We start from the raw sequence: 20,468 nt of genomic DNA, 5'->3' as shown, positions 1-20,468 counted from the left end.
CCATGTCCCTAGTGATATGGTGGCCTCCTGCCTCCTCATGATACGAAGCTGTGTGGGAGGTAGGATTAGTGTTTCCAAAATATTGAGAAACAGGTGACTTACCACTATTTTCTCGGCCTGCTGAACTAGCGGCCTTCTGCAAGACAACATCGTCCCTCAAGGGTGGAATTTGATACTTCTCAGCGCCGGACAACCCACGTCCCCCATTGGAATCTGGGGAACTTTGAGGACCATGGTTTTCTCCATTCTTGATTACCCCTGGTTCTGACAGCTTCTGGAGTATTTTATCCATCTTCAGATCTATGTCACCCCGCAGAGCTTCCATATTCTTCTCGATGGAACTGAAACGCCTCTCCAAGAATGGTGAATTTTGGATCTCTGTAGAGATCCATGATTCTCCTCTGGGGCTAGTAACCTTTTCCCCTTCGATTCGTCCCACCATCTGTGGAACATTGCATGTTACCATGACCTCCTCTTCTTCAGAACTTGCAACTACAGGATCTTTGTTGCTCTTATCACTTTTCTTCGGCGGCATTGTGATTGGGTCCCATTGGGCGTGCCAATTTTTGTTTGGCTCTTTTGTGGGAAATTGCGGGCGTGCCAGAGAATTATAGTATTCTCGAACTGTGGAATGAAATTGAGTGCGCTTTCTAACTTCTAATTATCAAAACGATTATATGGAATAAAGAGACCGAAAAATTCCTAAAAGATTCGATTATCAAAACGATACCGACCTTACAGAAAATGATTGAACAACAAATAAAATAAAAATTGTACTGGGAAATGAATAGACTTTAGATCTGAAAATTAAATCTAAGTGAACAACTAGGAATTGTAAAACTGCTGAAGTCTAGAGATAATTTGCTAGAGTTTTGGCTTGTATATGTTGAGTTGGTTGATCAGGCTTTTTCCATCGTGATTTCTTCCTTTTATAGATGTTGGAGGTAACTTCCTTCCTACTTGCTTCCACAAGTCACGTTCTCTACATTCAGCCCACGTATTGAATAACTGCTCCACTTTGACTTTCACGGTGAAATGGATTATGACGGTTTCTAACTTCCCTGCATTCTAATTGGCTCACAAAATATACGTTAAAATATTAAATGGCCTTATGATTTCCCTTAAGTTTCTTTTGAGGTTCACCTTAGGAAATTGGTTTACCCCAATGTTTACTCTTGAAAAAATCTACTTAGACATAAGTTAGGCCAATTAATAAATTAAAAATAATTAAAAGCCAAAAAATTAATTATGGTGCAAACACATACTTTTAGCTCTGATTGGTCTTGTTAAATATGAGATGGGGGAACGTGCCTTTGAGATCTAGAGTGATTATTAGTCCACATGTCTCTTGAAGCAGCTCCCAACCCAAGCTTTATTCCTCCATTCTATAACTAAATATATTCTTTCATGGCCTTGGGTCCAAATGCTAGATTCGGTCCTCAATCGAAGGCCAAATGTTTGGTCCATTCAACTAATATCGTATCAAATAGTTAGAGGTGGCAAGATACACGACATGAAATCGATACAATTTTAGTGTTTGAATTTAACTTAGTAGATAATGTGTTTTTTTTTTATTGATACAAAATTGACATGCAAATTTTTAGGTTGGATTAGGTTGATATGTTAACCCGAAAACGAAACGAATATTTAAAATTATTGTTATACTCTCTCATATTCTTATGTAACTTTATTAATAAAAATAATAAAATTATTATTATTATTTGCAAATATGATTTCAACCTCTTAAATTTTTATAAACACAATATATGACTTTCTAATATGATATACTTTTCAATGGTTAGTATGTTTTAAAAAATTGATAGTATGTTTTTATAAATATTTATTCAAATGTACATTTATTGTATTGGGCTCTGCTTAGCCTGCCCAAGTCTCCTCTAAATAATACATTTTCATACTAGGTATATTTCGGGCCCAATCCCATTAATGTCAATTGCATATTCTTTGAGCTTGGATTTTTTCTTGGTTTTTCTTTTCTTAAACCAAGCCAGGCTCCACATTTGCTTTATATATAATTTAAATTTTCACATGCACCTTAGGCTTTGATTGGATGAGAGATTTTGAAGGGTAATTAAAGGGAATGTAGAGAAGGGTAGGGAAGGGGAAGGAGGAGGAGAGAGAGTATTACCCTTACCCTTCTTTGGGAGAATGGCCGGGTTCACCAAAACCCTTCCCAACCCACCGATTTTGTGGGTTGAAAATCTATTAAAAACTTATTGATTTTGAACCCTTCAAAACCCTTCGTTAACCCTTCAAAACTCTTACCCTCATATTTTTTAATCTTCCAAACAAAGGTTTCCACTAACCCTTCCCTACCCTCCCTCCCTTTTAGATATAAGCTTATTAAAGCTAAGCCTCAAGATGCTTTGAATCTCCACCTTAGGATTCTAATAAGTCTAGATCTAACGGTGAATGAGCAAATTCTACATGTTCATTAAAGTGCATGTGATCAAGACTGTACCATCAAATATGATCATATATACTATGTGCTGGAACCATTTCTCTAAAAATACTAATATTGTTTCCAAAATATTTTTTATCTTTTCTTTTTCAAACTATTTTTTCCCCTTATCTTTGTTCTTATCATCAATGTCATTACATAAAGCACTAATCATAGAAAAGAAAATAAAATGATCAGAATTCAAAAAGACATTGCGAGCAACCTAATGAGCAACCATATTGCTAACTTAAGGAAAATAGATAATGAAAGATTTGATCCATTAAGGACGAGGTCCTGACAATTTTGGATAATAATATCGAACTCAATATGATCATGATTAGAGGAGGTGAGACAATCTACCACAGACTTAGCGTCGAACTCAAACAAGATATTATGCAATTGCAGAAAGATGACTCACTCATGCTTTGTTGAAGAGCTATATCTTCCACTAACTTCGCATCAAGAGGACCAATGTAGGAAGAAATAAGCATATTTATAAAGTTCATGTTGTTGTGACAGAGCACTGCACCTAGGCCATACTTCCCAACTTCCCGAAATACAGATGCGTCTAAATTACATTTGACAAATCCATCAGCTCAGCTCCTCCGGAGGACTGGCGACTGGAAGACGCACTATAAGGGAACTCTTGAACTGAGCTTGTTGTCACTCACAGGCACATGCTTTAGCTTAGTTAATTGAGATGAGAGGCAAACTACATTTATCATCCCACAAAGTCGCATTATGTTGTAGCTAGATGTTCCACAAGACAATAACATAGTTTCTTATAATAACAGTCCCTGGAAGCGAGCACTAGTGAAGAAACAAGTCGCCCACTTCCTCAAGATCACAACTTAGTACGAGAATGCCACCCGCTTCCCAATAATCACATAGCAGAAGAACAACAAAAAATAGATGATAATCATACTCTATATCCATCGAACAACGCAATCATCTGAATAGAATAGAGACATGTTTACCATGAAGACAATAGCTCGTAGACAGAATCCTAGAGCACAACTTCCAAACAAAAAATTTAATCTTGAGAGGAAGAGAAAGGTTCCATAAACCATACCATCCATCAACTACATCTTGAGAATTCCTCATGTTCTCAAGTACCACATATCCCGATTTGACAGAGCAACACTTGTTCTTCGTGTAGTGCCAAATCAGTTTGTCATTGCACAATCAGAGAGGAAGCACCATACTAGAAATAAGATCATCTTCTCATCGGAGGAAGCAAGTTTAAAGCTTTCTGTTATCCCACACTCGTGTCCCTAGCATGAACAACTCTGCCACCCTCATATTTTTAGACCCCTATTCACAAGTAACAAGATTAAAATTGCCCTTTTTGATAAACCAGGGATCCTTCCAAACACCCCTATTAAAGTACCATCACCCATCTCCACTTCAACCCTTTTAGAAAGAACATCCTTGCACTACACACACTCCTCCAGACATAGTTAAGATTAGTGCCCAATCTGGAGGAAAGAAAAGTAGCATGCATGAAATATTTAGCTTTGAAGATCTTGCTGTGAGGATTACTTATGAACTTCCAACCATGTTTCCCATGAAGGGAAATATTATAATTATGTAAATCATGATAATTGAGACCTCCCCATTAGTCTTGTAATTATAGAGTTTAGAGTAACTAAACCAGTGGATATTATGCTTGTCATTTTCCTTCAAACCCCGCCAAAAAGTGGCTAATGTCTAAGCCACAAACTTCAACGATAAATCTTTCCTTGCATTAGACAAAAACCTGAAACTCCGACTACTAAAATAATCCCACTTTTTATGCCTCAAAAACTGAAAATATGCTTCTTAGATCGCCCTATAATTATAAGAGAGAGCTTGTCCTGAAACAGCTTCATAAGCTTTGAGAATGTCAACACTAATGTTACACTCCACCAAGTTGGCTCAAAATAAATATAAAAAGTTGTCATCACAAAATATGAGATGGGTAATACTAGGGGCACCATTCTGGACTTTACAACCATGAATACAACCATCCATTTCAGCTTTCAAAATCATTTGAGAAAGAACTTTTGAATCTAGAATAAAAAGATAAGAGGAAAAGGTTCTCCCTATCTAAGGTCCCTCCTAGGACTGATAGGGTCAGTCAGTATGCCATTACTAGAGATAATAACACAAAGGACTAACCACTTTATCTATATATTATGAAACCCCATACGGATAAGAACAACTTTCAAAAAAACCCAGTCTACACAATCATATATAAGCTTTATCGATATCAAGCTTTGAAGTGTCATCCTTTTTGGGAAAGATGTCATAGTTTTCAGCACTAGCTCCAACCTCAGTCTCATCAATTTCGTCTTTGCCTGCACCTTTGATAGTGACAGTCTTTTTTGATGGCTGAGTAGGAGTCATATTATTGGAGGCAACATTAGGTTTGAAAGTGTCATGCCTGCTAACTCCTGCAGCAACAAACTTGAATCAACTGATCTATTTTTCGATCCATTCGATTCAGCATCATTGTCATCATCTCTCCAATAAATTTAAATCTTCCAATCTAACGAGAGTCCTCTAGAGGTTAGCTTTATCCATCTTGTCGTGATGGACGAATGTTCTTCGTATTTGGGTTTGAAGTTGCGTTGTTGCCTCCTTCAATTTGGTTAACAATGTTGACGACATGTCCTAACTTAGCAGGTACATCTTCTGCATCTTGGGATGCATACTAGTTATCTTTATTTTTAGGGCGCCTAGGTGCCATGTGGTGGCTTCACCGAGCATTACTTCTGTTTGGTAGAAATTGTGTGTAAGTGGCCTGTGATGGACACTAAAAAATTAGAGAGTAAAACAAAACATTTCTAGTTTGTTAGAAACTGTTTTACCAAAAATGTGTTAAATTGCATACACACTAAGTGTTGAAATAGTAAAGTAAAGCAAAAAGAAATATTTTTAGTTGGAATAGAAACAGTCTTTTAGTGGGGTGCAAAAATTAGTCGTTGACACATGGGTTGTCAAAGCTTGGAGAATAAAAGGGTGCACGTCTATGTTGGTCTCACCAAGCGTGTTAAAAATTGTTTATGCAAATGAGATTTGCCAACGTGCCAGAGATTTTTGTATCAAAATCTCAAACATGTGGAAATTGATTCTAATAATGTATTTCAGGATTTGTTTTGTTGTAAAAGTAAATGTTAACGAGAACTCGAGATTGGATTACAGGAATGCCTTCCAGATGTAAATATAAAGACGATTGGAAATTTGATTCGGGTAATGCCTTCCAAATGAAAATGTAAAGCAGATTGGAAATTTGGTTCGGGGAATGCCTTTCCAATATAAAATTATTGAAAATGATAAAAAATTGGAAATTTGATTCTGGAAAAGTCTTTCTAATTGGGTTGCACATCGCCTTAACTTCCAATCAGAGGACTATGAATACTGAAAGGATGAAAATGACATAAGAGTCATAATTAGTAACACATCTGCATGAGATTTAATTAAAAACAAACGTGAACGTTAAAATAATAATATTGTATTGATAAAGTTGTATTGATAAAGTTGTAGAAACTTATAATGTGGTAATTGAAAAATGACTCGAGGAGTACCTTCCGAATGAAAAATAAAGTAGTTGTAAAATATTGCTTAACTCGATGTAGAATTGATGTTAAGACACAGTAAAGGATAACTGTTTGAGCTAAATTGATATTGAAGATCGTGGGATCTCTCGTTGATATATAAATGTTAGGTATAAGTGTTATGTTGATTGGTTGATTAGTTGATGTTGTAAATGGATGATGGCATAGCCCTCTATTTATAGCTTTGAGAATTAACTTCTCCTGGAATATGTACTTGCAATTTTTTCCACCACTTGCAGTAAGTAGTAACTTCTTTCAAGTTCATTCCTCCACTTTCTTTGTAACTTCTCCGAACCTTTTCCATTTTCCCTTTTTCTATTTTCCCTATATTCCTTTAATTACTAATTTCCGAGGTGGAAATAATGGTTAAAAGAAATTATAAAAGTACCTCCGAACAAAAATTCCCTTTACATGAAAATATAAATTACATAAATATCCTTCTGGATAGCTCGTGCTTTGAACTTGACCCGAGAAATCCAACCCGAATAAAATATGATGGAAACAATATCAAACCCAATAAATATTTTGATTTATTATAAAAATATGTCAATTTCATATATATCTCCAAAATACTATTTACCACATTAATTAATAAAACCAACTTCTTTAGTTTTAGTTTGACCTTTCATATATATTTTGGTACATTTGAAAATCACATATTAACTAAAGTCTAGATAAGATTTGAGGTAAATTAACGGAAATCCAAAGAAAAATGTTATCCAAAATAGAGTTTTGTCAATTTCCATTTATTATGCAATTTAATTTTTCAAAGGTAGATTAGAGTGTTTTACGAACAATCAACATTGACAACAAGGGCGCTGAATTTGTACAGCTCGGTAGCGGATGGGCAGATGGACATTCGGATTATAGAGGCTACGGCTCTGTTATGAGGTATGCAATGGGTATGCCAGCTCCAGTTAAATAAAGTAATATTCGAATCTGATTTTCTAAGTATTGTTAATAGCATAAAAAATGCTACGGAGGACGCTTCGGAATTTGGTGAAATTACTGAGGATTGTGATGAACTTTTTAAGCAACATAGGGACTTTTTGTCCTCTCGATTGATTAATGAATATTGTTGCTCATGCTATTGCAAAGCATTCATTTTCCAATACTAATTTTGATAGTGTAGTTTTGCCTATTTGGTTTGAGAGGCTTTATCAAAAACTATCTTCATTCTATTAAATAAAGTTTCACTTTCTTTTAAAAGAAAGTTATCAACAATAAAGTTTTTCTGTTAATAGAATAATTATATCATGTTAATTTAAAGATTTTATTTTAATGGTTAGAGTTATACTAATTCAGAATTTCAAAGTTACAAATTTGTAATTGTTTCTCTCAAAGAGTCAAAATTTGATCATAACTGCATTAATAATGTTTGATTTTTAATTTTAATTTTTCTTTAAGAGATATTCAGATTCAACTTTGCATTTATTTATTTATTTATTATTGTTATTATTATTATTCAAATTCATTCATTGTTTGTAAAATTAGATAAATTATAACATGATGATATATGATAATTGAAACTTCTTAACAAAACAATAGAATTATATTGGCTCTATCTAGAAATCAATATCGGTTTAATCCTTATAGAAAGGTTAGGGGTGTTGCGTTCTCTCCCTCTTCAAAATTTCTCAGTTGGAACTTTTTGCTTTATTGCTTCTAACACTAGCTCCTTGCTTCGTGTTTTGGCTAATTCAAATATTAATAATATTGTTGCATCTATTAGAGCATGTCTAATGATGGTAACAAATTATTGGTGCCAACTAAATATAAATTACACCTCAAAACAATATTAAGGCCCACATTTTAAGCAGAATCTCATGTGTGTCACTTTTCCAAGCCTTCAAATGGTACAATGATAAATATAAATAAACCACGACAACATATAAGTCTTCCATCTTAGATTTAATTTGGTGTGGTGTAAGTTTTTTATGTCGAAGTTTATTTTATGAAAGTTTCTATGTAAGTCTTCCATCTTAGATTTAATTGGGTTATGATTTAATATAAAGGTTTATTTGTATGATACAAATTATAATTTAATATGTTTATGATACATATTTTGAGGTTATGATTTAGATACTTATATCTCTCGATTTAACAATTATGACCACGACGATGTTAATTGAGGAAAGAAACGAATTGGTATACAAACTAAGACGTTGAAAGAGGGACAGAGGCGCCGACGTAGATCCAGCTCATTCCGATTATGGACAGAAATAAAAAAGAATTATGAAACAAAAGAAGAATTCAATTAATATATAATGGGATCAAGCAAGAAGATGTGGAGCACATGAAACAGGAACACAAACCAGATCATGAATTCTAGGAGCAGTCAATCCAGGCCGTTCAGTCATATCAAGAACATCCCCATTAATCTTAAAATCGAAGCACTGAATCATAGCAGCAAGAGTAGTAGGCAATTCTTTCATCGCCAAAGATATTCCAGGGCAGCTTCTCCTCCCACTTCCAAATGGCAACAACTCAAAATGTTGCCCTTTAACATCCCAACAAGACTCCAAGAATCTTTCAGGTTCAAACTTTAATGGATTTTCCCAATTTTTGGGATCTCTACCAATTGACCATGTGTTAATAAAAAGCAAACAGTTTTCAGGAATTCTGTAGCCATTGATTTCGCAATCTCCAGTTGATTTTCTGGCTATCATAGGAACTGGTGGGTGGAGCCTGAAAGTTTCTTTCAGGATTGCTTGAATGTAAATCAGATTGGAATTGTCTGATTCTTCAACAATTCTGTTATTTCCAACAACTCTATTGATTTCTTCTCGAGCTTTTTGGAGAATAATTGGATTGTTTATCAGTTCTGCAACTGCCCATTCTAGTGTTATTGCTGTTGTATCTGTTGCTGCTGTGAAGAAATCCTGAAAACCGGAATTATCAGTCAAAAATGAAGTTTCAATTTTAGTAATCTTAGACTGAATAGGAATTGCAAAATAGAAATTTTGAATCTTCGTAATTTTTATCGAAATAGACAGAGATCCTATTTAAAAAATGAGACAGGTTTCATATTTTGGGTAACTACAGAAACAATCTGAAAATGTTTAGTAGCTATTTTGGAAAAATGTTTTATATCAGTTTCCAGTTTCCCAGAGTTTTTGTCTGCTGTCATGAAAAGTTACCAAAATAAAGTAGAACTTACCAAAAACAAAGCCTTGATATGATTTCTAGTCAAGTTGATCTCAGAATTTTGATCCTCCATAACATCCAACATAATGTCAAGAAAATCCATACCCTCAAATTTCTCAACTTGATTTCTCTTCTTCTCCCTTATTTCTTCCCTTTCTGTAATAAGTTTTTCAAGCAACCCATCATAATCCCTGTGTATACTATCAACCCTTTTCCTAAGCCCCTGAAAATCCAGATTCTTACAAAACCAAATAAAATCAGAAACATTAAACTCCCCGAAAACCTCAGTCACCCGACGAACAACAGATCTTGCAATTTCAGTTTCATTATCAGAATCACAAGATCTCATACTAAGCATCATTAAAGAGATTACATTATTAGACAACTTAATCAACTCCTGAGTCACATTAACACTTTCCCCATTTCTCGATTTCATGTACAAATTTCTAAGAAATGATTTCAATTCCTTTTCTCTGATGGGAACAAAACGGTTCATCATTCGGTTGCCTAAAAGCTCGAAAGTGCTGATCTTTTTGATGAATTTCCAGTAAGGTCCGTACGGTGAGAAGGCAAAGGATGAATTGTAGGTAAGGTGATCAATGGCGAATGATTGATTTCGAGAAGAGAAGGTGAGTTCGTGAGTTTTAAGGATCTGTTTGGCTAGTTCTGGAGTTGAAGCAACAACACAGGGAACTGAACCGAGTTTCAGATAGATCAAAGGACCATGTTTGGATGAGAGTTTATGAAATGTTTGGTGAATTAGAGGTCCGAGAAGATGGAGATGGCCTATGATTGGTAAGGGAATAGGGCTTGGAGGAAGTTTCTGCCATTTTCTCTTGATGATGTTGAAGAAAATTAGAGAGATGAAGATTGCAGCCAAGGATGATAATATCACAACTATCATTTTGATGTTTATGCAATGAGTTTAGTATGTGTAATGGAGGATTATAGCACATATCAATTATTTGGTTGGTTTGGCTAATACATGAGCAGTAGTGTTCATTTCTGAAAAGCTATATTGCACGGAAACGGATACTGGAAAAGTAATTTCTGAAAAACATAGGAAACGGAAACGTGGGAGAAACGTGTAAATATTAAAAATATAGGGGTATATTTATGAATATTAAAAATATAATAATACATTAAAAAAACAAGATTAAAGAACAAGAGAAAGAAAGTTCAAGCTCAATCGAGATTCAAGAGATTGAAGATTATAAGAGAAGGAAATATGGGTAAGTTCTTTAAATTGAAGGATACAAGGAATGAATTATCTTTCAAATAGAAAGTTTCTATTTTCCCAATTTTAGATTGAATAGGAATTGCAAAATAGAAAGTTTGAATTTCCAGAATTTTAATCGAAATAGGTAGGAAAAAATGTTAAACTATTTTGGGTAGTTACGGAAACGTGCCCGGAAACGTTTCGTATCAGCTTCCGAGAGTTTCCGTTTCCCACATCTGCCGGAAACGGGGAAACGCATGTCATGAAGAGTTTCCGTGCTTCATAGCTGAAAAGACATGTCCATTCGAGTTCGAATTTTTTATTAATTTCCATACAAATAGTCTCTGAAATTTTTATGTTCTCCGTACGTTCATATTGTTCTCTGTACACACGATAAAAGTTCGCTTACGTAATCTGTTGTATCCTATGAGACAATTGGCAATAGGGACGTAATCTTTCTTAGGAACACTATCCTATGAGATGATTTGGTGTAGATTCGGACTTTCCTTAGAGTTGCTACATCCTTATAATGCATGGATAATCCGATGTAAATACGGTAATTCAATTTGATACAAAGCAGTCCGTAGTTCTTTGGACAAAATGGGTCCATGCTGAAAACATCAAAGAAAAAATGGTATCATTTCTTACATTAGAATATTAATAGCACATGTGTACCTTGTTTCTAAAATCATATATAGAGGTGCCAATTACACGGATATATAGTATCAAATTATGAAAACAGAATATTAGAAGAGGTGCCAAAATAAGCAAATCTCACAATTAAATACAGTTAAATTGTAGGGATATAAGCTATTATGGTCATTTCAGACCAAAAAAAAACATGAAATATTAACGTTGAAAATGATTGACTCTTATGTATAACACAATAGTTACATGACAACACAAAAAAAAAACATATTTTTATTTACTTAACGGTTTGAAATTGTCACATAGCAACCAAAAAATTATTTTTATTTATTTATTTGACTATCACGTGGCATATATATAGTTGCCACGTGACTATCATTGTTATACGTATAAGTAAAATCTTTCCAACGTGGTAATCACATCATTATTCCAATAATTTTTTCTGTATGAATCTGTTAGGATGACTTTATTTAAATGAATACACAAATTTAATGACTATATTGAAACAAAATAAAGTTCAGTTACCTTTTTTAACCTAGCTCCAACTTCATTGGCTGGTGGTACATTTTAACTCTAAAAACAATTGTCTCTCAATCATAATCAAACATTTCTATTACATTGTTTGAAATATAAGAAAAAAAAACCATGCAAGCACATAATTTGCATACATAATACTACCTTCAGTATTTTATTAAGATTTAAGATTGAAAAACAGTATTTATAAAAATAAATAAATAAATAAATAAACATTGTTCGACTACTAGAGTTACTGGTAACAATAATAAATAGTTAATAGCTACCAACAAAAACAAAGAGTAGCAAAACTAAACGCACCTATAGTCAACGGTGGATCTAGCCAGAGCTCAAGAGGCTCCGACCCTCGACTAGCGACTCCACTCCTGAATAGCGGTGATTTCAATCTTAATAGCCCTCAATTTTGATTTATATTGATGTATATTAAAACATTATTTGAATATTTAAAATAGTTGAGTTTGTTAAAATATATATTTTAATATAAAAAATCATGAACGCTCTTTTTTTATACATATAAAGCTTTAAGAAATTTATAACTAAAAATAAAAAATATAAAAAATGGTATAATTTTTAAGAAATTGGCATTAGACTTGTAAACCTTTAAAGATGTCTACCCCTTTTAGATTTAGATTGACCACTTCTAATTTTTTAGCCTCCAATATACCAAATAACCAAGCTCTCTGGACTTTAGAATATTTCCCTCAACTCTATACATCTAATTCTGATATTAGCTGCAAGAATAAAATTAGTCCCCCGATGTAGAATCTTGGCTCCGCCACGGCTTATAGTAAGAAGATGTATGTGACATCTAATTCTTCAGCCCAAATGTTATCCTAGAATGGAATTGTAGTTCAATCGATCTTCCAATTAGTCTTGGAAATTAAAGTTTGCAGCCTTGCCAGAGGCCTGAAAACAAATATCAGAATCATACTTGTAAATGTACATTTTTATGCAAATCAGAAGCAAATTCAGCAGTTGTTACATCAAATTGCCTCATGAAGTGGAAACACAGCATCAACTTAGTCACAACATATATAAAGCAGCTCATTGAAACTCGGACGAAACCGGCCTTTTTTCCCACGAGCAAGACATAATAGTCCGTTTGGCAAATAAATAGGCAAGAGCTGATCTTTTTTTCTACATTACAAACTGATGAATGAAAGAAGTTACCAAGGAAGGGTGTTTGAGAATGGAAATGTTGCAGTTATTGTTTCCACGATCACGGTCACGGGAGAGCAGAAGCCTCACATGTGGAATGCTCTTCCAACTCTCTCCAAGAGCTGGTTTTGGATGACCTCCCTCTCCACCCACCATATGGTTCGTCAACTTCAACAAACAATCCGAAAGTTAATGATCAGCGATCCAAAAGGCAGAGAAATACTTTAATTAGAGAGGCCAAACATAAAGGCGTTGTTTGAATAAATCATTTGAAATCAATAAACTCGAAGATTCCTACATGATTTACAATTCTTTCAAAAAATCAGCTTGTTTTCTAAAGAAAATAATAGGGTTCTTTCCTTGTATTTTTCTTCAAACAAGAGATTTGATGAAACTAAAATTCAATTCAATTAACTTCCTTCAAAAGCAAATCAAAATTAGAATTTCCAAATTGTTTAACAGTAAGACTTACCAGTACTGAAATATTATGCTCATGTGCTAACTTCTTAAGCAAGACACCAGCAGACGTCATCAAAGCATGTCCTGCAATAACCCCATCAATCACAAAGTTATTCCAATGAACAAAGAAACATGATGCATATAAACATAACTTCATCAACTGTAATAGAGAAGACAAATAACGAAAAAAACAAAGGCTAAGATCCCGAGCAATTTCAAAAGAGAAAAAACAATCTATTGAGGGATAATTTGTTATATAGAGAATAAGCCTTTCAAATAGTTGCCTAAATAACTGAATAGAACTTAAGATATTATCATATGGACACCGATTTTATGTGTCCAAGGACCATACTGATGCTTGTGGTCGACCAAGATATCAACTTTAGTATTAATTAGAAAGGTAAAAGCAACTATGCCTTTCAACAAATGAGAATATATAATGTATTATTTGAAGTGGATAGTGGGTAACGACTAGGAAGCATTATCATTTCAAAATCATTCAAAACTAAGAAATGGTTCTGAAAATATCAAAAGAAATTGCAAATTTCGTTGCTGCAAGAATAACATAAACCACATGGATAGTTTGCAATAATGCAGAATGATACCAAAGCAATCATATAGCACCAAAGTTTAAGCTTCATTTTTTTTATTTCTCCTTTCTGAGGACAAGATCTGAACTTGTAGTCTGATCAATTGCTACCCCAAACCCATTTATTCATTGAGCTGAAGTACAAATACAGCTCTTTGACTAAGTTCTTTCATTTTTCATTGCAAACAAAGGCAAAAATAAGCATGCTAGATCTTAGTAGTGAAGTCGAGAAAATGCAAAAATCAATTGTACTGATTTAGTTAACAATGATAATTCCTCAGAGAGAACAGGTAGCGTGTGAAGAATTCAGAACTTGCAAAACATTAAAACACTCCATGACTTCAACTGCTCAACCAAATAGTAAGACCTTGTATGTTCCAAGTTCAAACACATTATATAAATTGATAAGAAGCCTAGCCAAAAAATTTAAAGTTTTCTTCATTTATACTTGCTGAAAGCACGTTTGTAGAGAAAAGGATGACTTACTCCTACCTAGGGAAGGAAAAATGGAAATCATGTAGGAAATTGGAATAAGTTTTTGAAGGGAACCAAATCATAATGTAATTGATAGAAACTCAATACACAGCAACAGATAGCCACACGGCACACGCACAACAGCAATATATCAGAAGCACACTGTTAAGAAACTAAAAACTCAGATTAGCCAAACAAAATCATACCAGCAATAACCCACACAACTCAGGAAGAAAAACAGAAAATCAGAATCAAGAACACCACACAATAGTTTATGCAACAATGAAGGAACTGAATGAAAGGAAATCAACGTTCAAAAACAGAAACATGACAAAGCAGAAATAGAAATGTAGGACTCTGGTTGAAGGAGAAAATCCCCCTATCTCTAGCTACTCATAAGAGCCCCCCACACACGCTTTCTTATAGGGAAAATAGAAGAATATACAAAAGATACGCTCAGAATAGACAGCCTGCCAATGTAACTACCAGCCCGTCCTGCACTTTCTCCAAAGTCAAACCATTTCCAGCTCATACATCAGCCCTATCCCTCACATGTCATCTTTTTCTCGGTATAAACATTCCATATTTTGGGCCATGAGACAATTGGGCCAAAACCATCTCATTTCGTCTACTGCTCCCCTCTTTGATCACACACATTCACAGAAAACTCATGGTTTCATTAATACCAGCAAAGCATAGGAGATACAGCCCTACTGGTAGGATGAAACTTATTGAGTGATGAATGGTAAAAATGAAAATAGAGACTCAAGAAAGGAAACTTCCCTACTTGCCCAAAAGTCAGCCGAGACACCTTAAGGGCCCTGAAAATTGCTCCCTCTCTCCCTATATTCCCCCAACCACACCCCTACAACCTTGTAAGTTGTATCAAAAACCAACCACAAACTCATTATCCCTCTACTTGTCTCTTTCCTTTCCTCGTATAAACTTTCCAAATTTTTGGCTTGTGATTAAGATGGGCCAGCACTTGTACCTTACCAGTCTGATTCTTATCAGTAATAAATCAAGAAAATTGTGCTGCACATACAGATGAATGGTAAAAATGAAAATATAGAGACTCAAGAAAGGAAACCTCCCCCCTTGCCCAAATACCAGCCAAGACACCTTATCTGACTAAAAGCAAAAAGGACATCCTGCAAACTGCTCCCTCTCTCCCTATATTCCCCCTACCACAGCCCTGCAACATTTAAGTTGTATCACAAGCCAACCGCCAATTCACTATCCATCTACTTGTCTATTTCCTCTTCTCATATAGAATTCCAAAGTTTTGGCCCATGGGTAAGATGGGCCAGCACGTCTACCTTACCAGTCTGATTCTTATCAGTAATAAATCAAGAAAATTGTGCTGCACATACAGATTGCATACCCTGTGAGCCACTTCCGCCAAGGATTGGGGAAACCAATGATGAGACTGAATCAACAATCAATAATTGCACCTTAGAATCTCCTTTGTTTCCCTGAATGAGCAATCAATGTTGAACAACAAGGAAGTAAATTGTCCACCAAAAGCAACAGAAAGTATTGTTTCTTTTAATGGGTACCTGGGATCTTAAACTTATATCTAGCTGATGTAGCAGCTCAAACAAGGAAAATATGTCGTACACAGAGTGGCAAAGTATGTTGCTCATTACCCTCTGAAGAAGACATTGACATGATGAGGTTGGCTTTTCAAACAAACAATAGAGGAAAATAAATGAACCCAAACGTATTTAACCTGATTAAATGCAGAACCCGAACTCTGACCAACAAAGTGCACAACTCGTTGAGGAGAAAAAGAGTTTCCCGTGTCCACAAAAATAACGCTACCCGTTTCTTGCTTTGCAACATTTGCAGTTACATGTAGGCAAACCTTAGCATAACCAAGAATTTGTCTTAGATACTAGATACAGATAAGTCACTCTCGAAGCATTGTAAAAGATCTCGGGGTATCATTTTGTTTCTTCACAGCCAAAAGCACTTCCGATTTTTTGAAATTCGCTCAATCATGGAAGATGATGTGGTTATTTCAGTCATGACACAGAAGGCCTAAAATTTATACATTCTAGAAAACTCATCACAAGCATTCAAAAAATACTTGGCTATTTGAAATGAAGAGTTCTTACTTGTGTTTTACCAGATGATGATAGCCCAACCAATTCTGTCAATTGTCCCTGCCGAACTCCACCTCCAAGAAGAAAATCAATCCTGATATATACACATCACCTCATATACATTAAAAATCAAAAGAACAATCTTTTGTTAGGAAGAGCTACATAAGCATTAGCCTATCAGGTGGATAAACAAGAATACCCTTCCAATCCAGTGGATAAAACATGCTTATTCTGTTGAGCATCTTCCAACAACTGCAAACCATTCACCCACGGTTGGTGTAACCTGTCTATGATAGAAATGACTTGGCTGATCCCCTGATTGCTCGAAGCAGCAATTGGTTAAAGATGCACTTAACAAAGAGCACCATAGTAATTCAGCTAAAAAAGCAGTAAAATTAAAACCACCTCGTTCAATCTGTTTGGCTTGGGTTCTTTTTCAGCAAATGCAGCCAACAAGCTGAGGTCTTGTATGAGGAAATCCTCGACTAAGTATGAAAAACAAAATCACAAATTAGATGGAACCGATTAAAGTTTCCAGGGGAACTAAATATGTTCAGGAACCGATTAAACCAACAGCCACCATGAAAAAGGAAGCATGTAAACTGTGAGAGAGGGATTTAAGGGATAATGTAAGAAATCAGGAAGAAATCGAACCTGTGAAAATGCCGTGAGAAGCACAATAAGACTGGAAATTGGAGTCAAAAATAGAATAATCAGCTTCAAGAGACTTCAATGGCGCCATCTTCTTCGCTCTGACATCAAAATGGAAGAGTTCTTTGATTTCTTTCTTTGTTGGGAGCAAGAAAGTGGGGAATTTTAAGCCCACTTCTCAAAAACACTAAAGCCCAGCTTGGAATCCACTAGGCCAGATTTGCTAAAATTGCAATTGGACTCAACCTTTCTTCAAACTTTCAAATTTAACCTTAGAGAATTTACTTTAACAGTACCAACCAACTGCAACTTTAATATATTTTTCTTAAACAACTACAACTTTTTTTTTTTTTTTCTTGACAACCAATGAAGCATATATTAAGAATCAAGAAGAAGCGTATTACAAATAAAATCAGGGGTACAGAAAACCACTCACCCCGATGTAAAGGTAAAATACTACTTCTAGCTAACAAATGAGCAACAGAATTTGCGGAACGACAGACAAATCGAATAGAGCAGTTAAAACACTCGTTCAATGAAAAATGACAATCATTGGCTAAGGCGTTAAAAGGAGATGAAACCTCTAACGGGCAGGTCATAGACTGTACCACGATCAAAGAATCTGATTCAATGATAACATCCTTCCATCCACGGTCTTTGATCCAACTGAGAGCTTCACGGACCGATAGCGCTTCAATAAACGATGCATCTTGATAACTCTGCAAGATACCATTTTTAGCCGCAACAAACCGGCCCAACTCGTCCCGAACGATACACCCAAAGCCAGCCACATTCTCGTCCGCAAACGAAGCACCATCCACATTTAGTTTTAGAAAGCCTGCTGGAGGCCGCTGCCACACCGTCGGGCTTGACACAGTCGGAATGCCTGAAGGAGAAACCGACGCCTGTGCTCTCTTCCAGACCTGCAGAAAGGAACCGGCCGAATGGTACAGGATCGAGGCTTGTGAATCCTTCTGATTCCACACAATGTCGTTTCTATAACACCAAATAATCCACCATAATACCGCTACAAGCTCAACAAGCTCCACCGATTTAGCGAAGATCCAGCCCCAATAATAAAAAATGTTATGAAATTGAGTTCCCACATCCCCAATAGGCGAAAGAGTCCAAATAGCTCGAGCCATAGTACATTTGAGAAAAATATGATAAGAATCTTCCACCGCCCCATGACAAAGCTCACATAAATCTGAGATTGGAACCATCCGAGCTTTCAGCGCAACTTTAGAGGGGAAACAGTTAGCAAGAACCCGCCAAAGAAGATTCTTAACCTTAGGGGGCACTTTAAAATTCCAAATTCTATTCCATACTGGAGAATTAATGAACCAATTTGTTCCAAATTCAGACATAAGCTTTCTATACCCACTTTTAACTGTATAGTTGCCCCGTCGATCATCTTTCCAGTACCACACATCATGATCGACCCTATTAGATAAAGGGATACGGAGAATAAGTTCTGCATCCCGAGGAACAAAAATGCCCGAAACTAACCCAACATCACATGACCGCCGTCCCTCCTCCATAAGATCAGCTGCCACTTCCACCCCTAAACCATCCAATTTTTCACTTTCGATATACGGAAAGTGATCATCAGGGAGCCACGGGTCATCCCAAATCCGAACCTCACCACCCGCCCCAACAAACCTGCGAATACCTGACTTTAACAACTCCTGAGCACCCATAATACTACGCCAGATAAAGCTAGGCCCATCAGATAACGATGCATCAAGAAAAGAGCTATCTGGATAATAAAGAGCCTTAAAAACTCGTGCCACAAGAGACTCAGGATTCGAGCAAAGTCGCCAACCTTGTTTAGCCAATAAAGCTAAGTTGAAATTATGCAACTTTCTGAACCCCATTCCACCAAATTTTTTTGGACAACACAGCTTATCCCCCGATTTCCAGTGTAAACTACCTTTACTCGAACCATCTGATCCCCACCAAAAAGAATTCATCAACTTCTCTAGATCATTACAGAGAACTACAACTTTAATATAATAATATCTATTCTGTTAAAAAAAAAATAATAATATCTATTAATTTTATATATATATATATATATATATATATATATAAACCTTATTATGGGTCAGGCCGTGAACGTGTCCAATCTTCCAGACATGTGATATAGCCTGACCCAAGTTTTATGGCGGGTTTGGAATTTGTAAAAATAGGACTGGCTGGTCTAGCACGGTCCGGCCTACTTTATTAATATTAAAATATATATTCTAATGGATTTATTTGGATTGGCCTTGATATTTGATTTTTAAATCCGAGATTAGTCAAGTCCGAACCCCTAATTACATTGGACAGGGCTAGATTTTGGAGTAGGTGGAAGCATGTATGACTTGCCCCAAACCTGAATGAATCTGATCCATTTATGGGTCTAATTTTTTTTTTTTTTGAAGACCACATGTATTCTCATTGAGATAATCCTGATCGGAGCTTAGTCACTGTTAAGACATGTTTCCCCTTTTTGCAAATGTGTTTTGTGAGAATCAAATTTGAGAATTCCTTCCACAAACTCGAATACAGTGTCAACTGAACTACAATCAGTAACTAGGTCTAACTATATCTAAAATAATAGCAAAAATCATTGTCCATTCAATTTACTCTATTGTTTTATGATTTCTTAATTTTATCTCACCGTCGTGTATTTCAAGGGCATGAACATCTTTCCTAACAAACGGTATCGTTTGACCTTTTATATTAAAGCATGCATCTTAAACTAACTCAATCACTTGGAAATATTGAAATAATACTAGATAAGTAAATATAAACCAATATTAGGGAGCTACAATGAGCAAAACCAACGCTACTCAAAGGTGGAGCTGGTGGTCGGGGGCTTCAATCCCCCAGACTTTGGGCTGGTTTCACCCCTACAAATGCGTGATGGTTTTTTTTAGATGAGTCGATCAAATGTCGATTGAGACGAGATTATATGTGCCTGAATTCGGTCCTCCTGGATGCCGATTTCACTCTTGAGTAGGAGTGACTTTGGTACCTGGAATCCTCTCTTAATTTTGATTTATGTTGGTACATTTATAGTATTATTTTAAAATAGATTTGTTGAATTGATTAAAATGTATTTTACATCATAAAATATATCTTTTTAATGGTTAAATCATAACTATATTATTATTATTAATTACTTTATATGTTCCTCTTTATGTTTTTAACCTTTTGAACTAAAAAAAAATTCAAAATCAATTTCTTTTTTTTTTTTTTACTTTTTGAGACTAAAAAACATGATTTTTAAATTAATTTTTAATGTATAAAAATTATAAGAAATTCAAAATTAAAATAAAAAAAATAAAAAATAAAAGTTGTATAATTTTTAAAAATTAGCATTAAATTTACAAAACATTAAAAATGTCTACTCTTTTTAGACATAAAACTTTTAAAA

General features: G+C 35.1%; 2 protein-coding genes across 3 annotated transcripts; both read right to left on the bottom strand.

The window, feature by feature from the left end:
* Positions 1–8,330: 8,330 nt before the first annotated feature.
* LOC136224441 (cytochrome P450 93B2-like) lies at positions 8,331–10,130 on the bottom strand. The gene is made up of 2 exons (XM_066012775.1): positions 9,218–10,130; positions 8,331–8,939 (listed from the first exon to the last, which is right to left on the bottom strand). The coding sequence occupies exons 1-2, from the start codon at positions 10,106–10,108 to the stop codon at positions 8,331–8,333; spliced, it is 1,500 nt and encodes a 499-aa protein (XP_065868847.1). The 5' UTR covers positions 10,109–10,130.
* Positions 10,131–11,779: 1,649 nt separating this feature from the next.
* On the bottom strand, positions 11,780–17,741 carry LOC136224442 (DNA repair protein RAD51 homolog 4). Of its 2 annotated transcripts, XM_066012777.1 has the most exons (11): positions 17,653–17,741; positions 17,048–17,145; positions 16,799–16,878; positions 16,593–16,708; positions 16,406–16,487; positions 16,018–16,152; positions 15,845–15,937; positions 15,670–15,760; positions 13,236–13,306; positions 12,776–12,931; positions 11,780–12,511 (listed from the first exon to the last, which is right to left on the bottom strand). In XM_066012777.1, the coding sequence occupies exons 2-11, from the start codon at positions 17,133–17,135 to the stop codon at positions 12,473–12,475; spliced, it is 951 nt and encodes a 316-aa protein (XP_065868849.1). In that variant the 5' UTR covers positions 17,136–17,145; positions 17,653–17,741; the 3' UTR covers positions 11,780–12,472. The 2 variants fall into 2 exon arrangements, with proteins under 2 accessions (XP_065868849.1, XP_065868848.1); XM_066012776.1 differs by lacking the exon at positions 17,653–17,741 and having other exon boundaries at positions 11,781–12,511; positions 17,048–17,408.
* Between the last annotated feature and the right edge of the window lie 2,727 nt (positions 17,742–20,468).

The sequence above is a fragment of the Euphorbia lathyris genome, chromosome 3 (genome assembly GCF_963576675.1).
Source record: "Euphorbia lathyris chromosome 3, ddEupLath1.1, whole genome shotgun sequence".
Classification (NCBI taxonomy): Eukaryota; Viridiplantae; Streptophyta; class Magnoliopsida; order Malpighiales; family Euphorbiaceae; genus Euphorbia; species Euphorbia lathyris.
Note: the sequence above shows the minus strand (reverse complement) of the source record. Positions and strands in the feature narration are given on the sequence as shown.

Excerpts from the sequence above, each read along its gene's own strand:
- LOC136224442 (XM_066012777.1), bottom strand. The coding sequence starts at position 17,135 with ATGGCGCCATTGAAGTCTCTTGAAGCTGATTATTCTATTTTTGACTCC. Across the intron at positions 16,153-16,405 it reads CATCATCTGGTAAAACACAA|GTTTGCCTACATGTAACTGC; the intron begins GTAAGAACTCTT and ends GGTTATGCTAAG. Across the intron at positions 15,938-16,017 it reads CGGGTTCTGCATTTAATCAG|AGGGTAATGAGCAACATACT; the intron begins GTTAAATACGTT and ends TGTCTTCTTCAG.
- LOC136224441 (XM_066012775.1), bottom strand. The coding sequence starts at position 10,108 with ATGATAGTTGTGATATTATCATCCTTGGCTGCAATCTTCATCTCTCTA. Across the intron at positions 8,940-9,217 it reads ATATCAAGGCTTTGTTTTTG|GATTTCTTCACAGCAGCAAC; the intron begins GTAAGTTCTACT and ends TCCGGTTTTCAG.